This window comes from Phalaenopsis equestris, unplaced genomic scaffold (genome assembly GCF_001263595.1).
Source record: "Phalaenopsis equestris unplaced genomic scaffold, ASM126359v1 Scaffold000267, whole genome shotgun sequence".
Taxonomy (NCBI): domain Eukaryota; kingdom Viridiplantae; phylum Streptophyta; class Magnoliopsida; order Asparagales; family Orchidaceae; genus Phalaenopsis; species Phalaenopsis equestris.
The window spans coordinates 46,249-53,513 of NW_018164709.1; the positions used below are offsets into that span (position 1 = coordinate 46,249).

The 7,265-nt window shown below is 32.7% G+C and overlaps 1 protein-coding gene across 2 annotated transcripts in view; it reads left to right on the plus strand.

The window, feature by feature from the left end:
* LOC110024686 (probable E3 ubiquitin-protein ligase BAH1-like 1) overlaps positions 1-6,368 on the plus strand; it is a gene marked incomplete at its 3' end in the record, with an annotated part of 18,764 nt that extends 12,396 nt beyond the window's left edge. The window contains 3 exon segments of one of the 2 annotated variants that reach the window (XM_020724799.1): positions 1,632-1,876; positions 1,964-2,212; positions 6,231-6,368. In XM_020724799.1, the coding sequence (XP_020580458.1) occupies positions 1,632-1,876; positions 1,964-2,212; positions 6,231-6,368 (632 nt within the window). 2 annotated transcript variants of the gene reach the window in all.
* Between the last annotated feature and the right edge of the window lie 897 nt (positions 6,369-7,265).

Below are 7,265 nucleotides of genomic sequence, written 5' to 3' on the forward strand. Positions count from 1 at the left end.
CATCTCGAATTTGGGGTTACCTAAAAATAATGATAATGTTCCACCAAATTGTATGGATTTGTCCTTTTCTTTGAAAGAAGTGAGGCCTTGCATGATTCACAAAATTGAGGTCTATGATGTTGCAATAAATTCGAGAAGTCCTACTACTCTAATTCATTAAATTATTTGCACAATAATGAGTACACGCCAACCAAATAAAAAAAAAAAAGTGAGGACACAACAACATGATCGAAAGGTGCTTGCATGATCCTCAAGACGAGGTGAAATGTTGCTCCTATGAGTTCTGGTCTATTCTGAGCCTATTAACCATAAATAACATAGCCAATTGGGGTGTTTCAAGCATTAGTGTTGGGTTATTTCATTGTCAGTTGATTCAATACAATATGTGAGTTCTTTTAGGGCTTTGTCTCATCATTCTTAGCATATTTGGTCATAAAATTTATTTTTTGTCCTAACAATTAGATTAATTTAGTTCTTTTGAGTTGTCTCAAGATTCCGGCATTCTGTCAACATTTATGCTTGATCACAAATGGTTTTATTCACATATAATATTTCATGAGAACAACAACAGATGCACGCATGGTTCATTATATGTATATTCAAAATATTATTAACAGAAAACAGATGTTTTATTTAAACTTTATTGGATACAGAGAAAAAAACCTTGATCGCTCTAAGAATCAAGTAATTTCTAACTAATACTCATTTTTTATTTGCAATTTTTGCTTCCAAAAGATATCTTTTTTGAGAAATGAACTTCATAATTGAAAATCTCTCGAACTTTATTCTTTTTTTCCCCCTTACACATGATTTTTTTTTTCTTTTGAATGAAAAATGTCCCATGCATTGACAAGGCATATTGTTAAGAGGTGTATGTGTGTATGTGAACTTGCATATGCGCATGTGTCTCCATGTATGTTGAGTTTTGCATGGCCAAAAAAAAATGTGATCACTATTTGAGTAATGTTTGGGATCTTTTCCGTGAGACTTCTTGAGTATAAATGAATAATTAGTCCATAGCTATTGAATCGTACGCATGGCTTTCTGATGGCATTTCTAGGCGTATCATATATAATTCCTTGTCCTTAGTCTCTACCACTTCATTCTCCTGTAAAATGCATTAAATATGCCATTTTAATTCTCTCTACAGTTTCAAATTTAAATTTGTTAACTTGATCTGGACTGAAAAACGTTATTTGAAGGCTCTCTCTACAGTTTCAAATTTAAATTTGTTAACTTGGAGTGAAAAACGTTATTTGAAGGTAAGGCATGCTAACCTCCTAATTTCAGTGATATAATTCAGGAATTAAATGTTTCCTAATGGAGGCAGTGCTTTTTATCAATATTTTTATTTTTTAACCATGCAATCAGTCATTTTTGGATGATTCAATTTGTTGTTAATTTTAGTGTGGCCTTTTGCCTTCTCTTTCAGTACACCGTCTGGATTAATACATTTGGTTTTACGCAGTTAATGCCTAACAAGAATGTTGGCAAATTTCATTCTCTTCCAATGTTTTCTTAAACATCTTTTAAACTAGTGTAATTAGCTTGTAGTATCGATGTGTGCTTCATTGGAGCCCATATATTTATATCTGGTCTCATACCAAAGAATTATTTATTTCAATTTTTAGCATGTGATCAGAAGTTTTTTGATGAGCTTTCAAAGGAGGCTGCAGACATTGCTGGATGTTTCAGCTCTAGAGTTAGGCGGCTTCTCCATTTTCACATTTCTAATGGTTTCCAGCGGTATATGTGGCGCTTGAGCCATTGTTTTTCAGATGATCAGAAAACTTCGGCTCAAGAAGTGAGGATGTTACTTGATTATGTTACTATGAATGCCACTGCTATAAGGAAAATTTTAAAGAAATATGATAAAGTGAGCTTTTTTGGTGACCCTCATTCTTGTATTTCACAGATAAGTTTTTATCAATGCACTTCTGAAGTAATTGCTTTGTTTCTTAAGGTTCATGGCTCTGTTAATGGTAGAAACTTCAAGATGGTGATGCGCACAAAACGGATAGAACTATTGCAATCACCTTGGCTTATAGAATTGGGTGCTTTTTATTTGAACTGTGCTGGTACAGATGCTGGTGAACCCGGTGCATTTTTCCGAAAGTTCTCTTGTGATCTTAGTGATTCCCAACCTGTGATGACAATGGTTCTATTTGATTCCATTACCTATGAATACAGTTTGAGTTGCCCCATTTGCTTGGTAAGTTTCCGCTTTTATGCTTCCTTAAACTGTCACCTATCAAAGCCAGGCTTATACTGGAGGAGATATTGTCCTTAGTTTTCAGTCTTGAAGCATATCTAATAGCACTGTTAGTGGTTAGATGCTTTTAGATTATCAAGGTTGATTAAGTGCAAAGTTATTTATATGTCCCTTCTTTCTTCATATTAATTTATTTTTTTAATTATTTTGCTTTTTTCGTTTTCATGTAAAATATCATAGTTTTCTTGTTATTGGCGCCTTGGAGCTTTGCCAATACCTTTATGCCATTTTGTCATTTTGGATGTTTTCAAGCTTAATTATTCTAAACAGCCACCCAAAACCATATTAGTTTAGCTGTGGTGATTTTCTCCAGATTTTTTTATTTTATAGCACCAAGACTTCACCTTCTAACGATCAAAATATTAGCTTTGTGTCAACTTGTACCAATGTGATGTACTGCAAATTAGAATAAAGTAAGGACCTTTGCCTATGGTTCTAGAGAAAATCCTGATCAAGATTGTGGGCCCAGGGTTATTAAGCCGTATGGCCCTTTGAAAAATTTAAAGAGCTTGAGTTTTAGTATTTATCAATAAGGTTATATTAATACATGTGATAAATGGGGCCAAAATCAGCATATTTGTGTTTCACTCTTCATGACACTTCCATAGTCAAGCTTAGTAGAATAGTTGAATAAAAACCTGTATTATCAGCATAGTGTCCTCTCATTCTTAATAATGTCTTGTGATAATTGTATTTTTTTTTGGGGAGGAAAATAACTTTGGGGCTTTTTAAAGGGTTTATCATGCATTTATATTTGAGCGGTTTGATTGTGTTCCCAGTTATTTTAACACGGAAGGTAGACTGAAGATTTATTTTTCAGTTTTAATCTGGAGGCTACAAGGTTTGGGTTTGGGCCTCTGCAGTGCATATATTATATATTAATGTTCTGGGATTTGCCCTTCTATTTAAAACAAAGAGAGGAATTAGAAGAAAGTGACAAAAAAAAAGGAAAAGAAAAAGAGCTTTTTAGCAGTGTCGACAACTTGAGGGAATCTGTTGATGAAAGAATAAACGTTGTGCTTTGCCATTTCCAATTCTGAAATAACCAAACCAACAAATATCAAACCAGAAAACATTCTCATATTTTTTCTTATTACTAAATATTCTATTTTTGCATTTAACCCAAATAGCCAAAATGGATTGCTAAGAAGAAGACTTTCTAAATATTTGTCCAATCTTTGTTGATATGTTTACCCCTCACGTAATGGAACCAAGTAGAATACTACTGTTAGGCTTAGATACTGGAATTGCAAAAAACTGATAGGTTCTCCTCCAAATACTACTTATCACTCAGCAGTTAAATAGTAGGTGAATGTCACCCTTAAGTACAAATTACAGAAAAAGGCTGCAACATTATTGATATCAAATGGTTGTACCCCGTTTGAACTTGTATATTTTCTAACACCTTGAATGAATGTAAAACATTAGCCAAAAATGCCTTCATAATCTATAATGCCGAGTGATAATGATATACTTTACATTGAGAACTATGCCCACCAAATTGGAGTTTTCACGAGTTTGAGACTTTCAAGATCCATTTGCTTAGAATAGAAATTTTAACGGCTGTAAGGCCAATAATGTCAAGGCCAACAAATTCTTTAGGCGTGTAGCTGTTTTTCCAACTAGCTTGAATATGGCCTTCTCCTTTTTCGTTGCCTATCCAAAATGAGTTTCTTCTAATTTCGTTATTTAGTTGATACCCACATAAAAACCAAAAAAAAAAAAAAAACAAAAGAAAAAGGAAGAAAGAGTATAATGAGATAAGAAGTGAGGTTTATGTTATTTAAAGTATTTCTGCCTTATTTAGAGAAAAAATGTTGCCATTTTTGCCTAATAAGCTTTTGATGGATTTTGTCAATCAAGGGGATCCAAATGAATTTTTGTAATCTTTTAAGACTAAAGGTAAATACCTAAATACTGGAAGTTTTTTCATAGAACAATTCAGCACATAACGAGAAGGTTGCCTCTAACAACATGATTTTTAAGATAAATTATAGAATATTTGTATTAGTTGATTTTCAAATCATTAATGCTTTCAAATAAAAAGCAAATGTGTTTTAAGGAAGATAATTGAACGTTTGAAAGCAAACTACTGTAGAAGAGTTTTTAGTGGAAAATTGAATGCAACTAGCAGGAGGCCTTTCGGAACTAATTTGAACCTCATTGATCCAACCCATATTGGTAGAGAGCAACTCATAAAGAATGTCACCACAACGTAAAACATAAGAGGCGACGAAGGGCCGTTGTCTTAGCCCCTTATAACATTTAAATAGTTTATTAGTTTATGAAGTCCAACATAGTAACTTGCAAAGACAACGAGACCCTTCATGCTAGATTCTTTCACCTGAGAAATGGAAAGAGGAGGGAAGAAATGACTGGGGAGGATAGAAGGAATAAATTTATAGTTCATTTTCAAATTCCATGCCAAAAATGAAATTTAAAGATGAATTTTTCAAGCTTTCTTATGAGTAATAGATAATTTCATATGCTACACTAATAAAATCCATAATTCTTAATGCACCTTCAGAAGAACCCTCCAATATGGACATAAACTTTGATTCTGGTAGCCAAGGCTAGTAAAATTTTTATGTTTCTGTATAGAAAACTAACGAGTATCAAGTCTGTATGATGATCACAATATATTATTTTGGAAATTAGACTAATGAGAGCAGAACATAGCATACCTAATGCAGGCATGATACTGCAGTTGTCATTCAACAAATTCACAACATCTGTATAGATAGTGTCCCACATTGAAAGAATTTGATAATAAAAGCAACAGTTTTCACTTCCTCTAATGTGAGTAGAGGAAATCCAGACCATTTAGAAGAGAAGGTTTGTCAATCTTGACAAAAAACTTTTAATTTATCAAAAAAAAAATTTCTAAAATGTAGAGAATACTCAAGTGACATCTGTTATGTACAAATCAGAGCTGCCTAACATGACATGCGAAATGAAGTTATATTTTTATCCGAATTGACAATTTTATGGAATTATGAGGCGTCTTTGTTGCCATTAAGGCACCATTTGACCATGGATCTTGGTGCCATAGATATCAGCTCATTGAGCTTATTGGATACACTTTACTAAGAACAGTTTTTTGAAGAATGCAAAGCCCAAATTTAACTTTTCTGATGTAGTCAAGTCTAGAAATCATGTTGATCATTTCAGCTTTAGAGATGTGTGGCAATTTTTTTTTTTTTTTTTTTTTTTTTTTTGACTTGTGAGTATTAGTGGCAATGTAAACACATACAGGACAATTTTTTTCACCATTTATGGATTATCTTTTGGATTCCCTTATCATAGAGCGAAGATTTTTTAAACAAAAAAAAAATATGGGAGAATGATTCAAACAATAACAACAACAAGGCTTTATCCCACTAAGTGCGGTCAGCTACATGGATCCTTTTTCTCCATTCCATCCTATTGATTGTAATATTTTTCTTTAATTTTAATTGATTGAGATCAATTTTTATACAAGATGCTCAAATCTTTTTAGGTCAACCTCTGCCTTTCTTAAGATATGTCGAATCTAAGACATGAGCTTCTAAATGGATCATTAGATGGTCGACATTTAATGTGACGAAACCATCTAAGATGACTCTCTCTAATCTTGTCCACCGCTGGAGCTACACCAACCCTAACACGGATATATTCATTTCGCATTTGATCTAAGAAAGCTCTAGTAGAAGCACTTAGGTGATAGCATGTATAAACACACTCTTGTGTGTGTGTAAAAACTAAGTTACCTTCCTAGATGAACAACCTTTTTTTTTTGTTTTCGTGCCAATATTGAGAAATGATGGTTCAATGGTTGTGCTCCTTCTCAAGAATCAATTTCTAAATTAGTAATTTTGGAATTATTAGAAAATGATGCCTCATTCGTTTAGTGTTTTTTGACATTTTTATTGAAAATTTATTTTGAAGTTTTGAATATTTAATGGGATTATTTTGGTAGGATACTGTATTTAATTCATATGCTTTGGGCTGTGGACATCTTTTTTGCAAAAGTTGTGTTTGTGCTGCGGCATCAGTTCTAATTTGTGATGGCCCTAAATCAGCACCTCGAGGGGCCAAATGTCCTGTATGCAGGGAGGTATGTTACAATATGTAATTTTGTTTTTTTTATTGATGTTATATAAATTTTGCTGTCCTTTTATATTATTGTCTTACCATTAGTAAGGAAGATTGGCTTCTTAAATCACATGATTTTTTTAATCCCTTCTCCACAATCCTTGATTTCGCATAGCGGTCGGCACTTGGTACTTGGCACTTAGGCCCTTATCTTTAGAGGTAATGGGTTCGAGTAAAGATACCACTGAATTCCTATTTATTTACATATCTAACACCAAAATTTCAATTTTTACATATATATACCTCCTTATATATAAATGAAATTCGAATTTCACTTTTTAAAATTAAATGGTAGTATTTTACATGTGATGTGAAAAAATTAGATGATATTATTATAAAAAATAAAATTTTGGTGGTGGATATGTAAATACATAAGAATTAGGGGTATGCATGTAAATGCCCCTAAAATAAAATACCCTATCACCTAGCTTTATATTCTCTTGTGAATACGATTACATGGCAATTCCATATCCCTCTTCTGCTGATCACCTTCATGTATTTCCCTAGATTCGATGGTAATATAACTCACCTCTCCTACCCTTTTCCCCGACCAAAAAGTTGCCAGGAGCCTTCTTATATCGTAAGACTACTGCACTTTTATCAGGATTATGAATTCCATTTCACAAATGTGTCTTCTTTTCTGCCTGCCGAAGCAATAACATAGGAAAATCATATCTCTATTGGTTTTTTTTCTTCTTAATGGACCAAAAAACAAATAGCTATTCTTTCCATGAGAAAAATAAAGGATTGGGATATCTTAACTAATTCTTTTTATCGTAACAGGTTCCAAATTTATTAAATTTATTTTGAAGTCAATATAAATATAATTTTAATTTATTTCATATGTATTTTACTCATC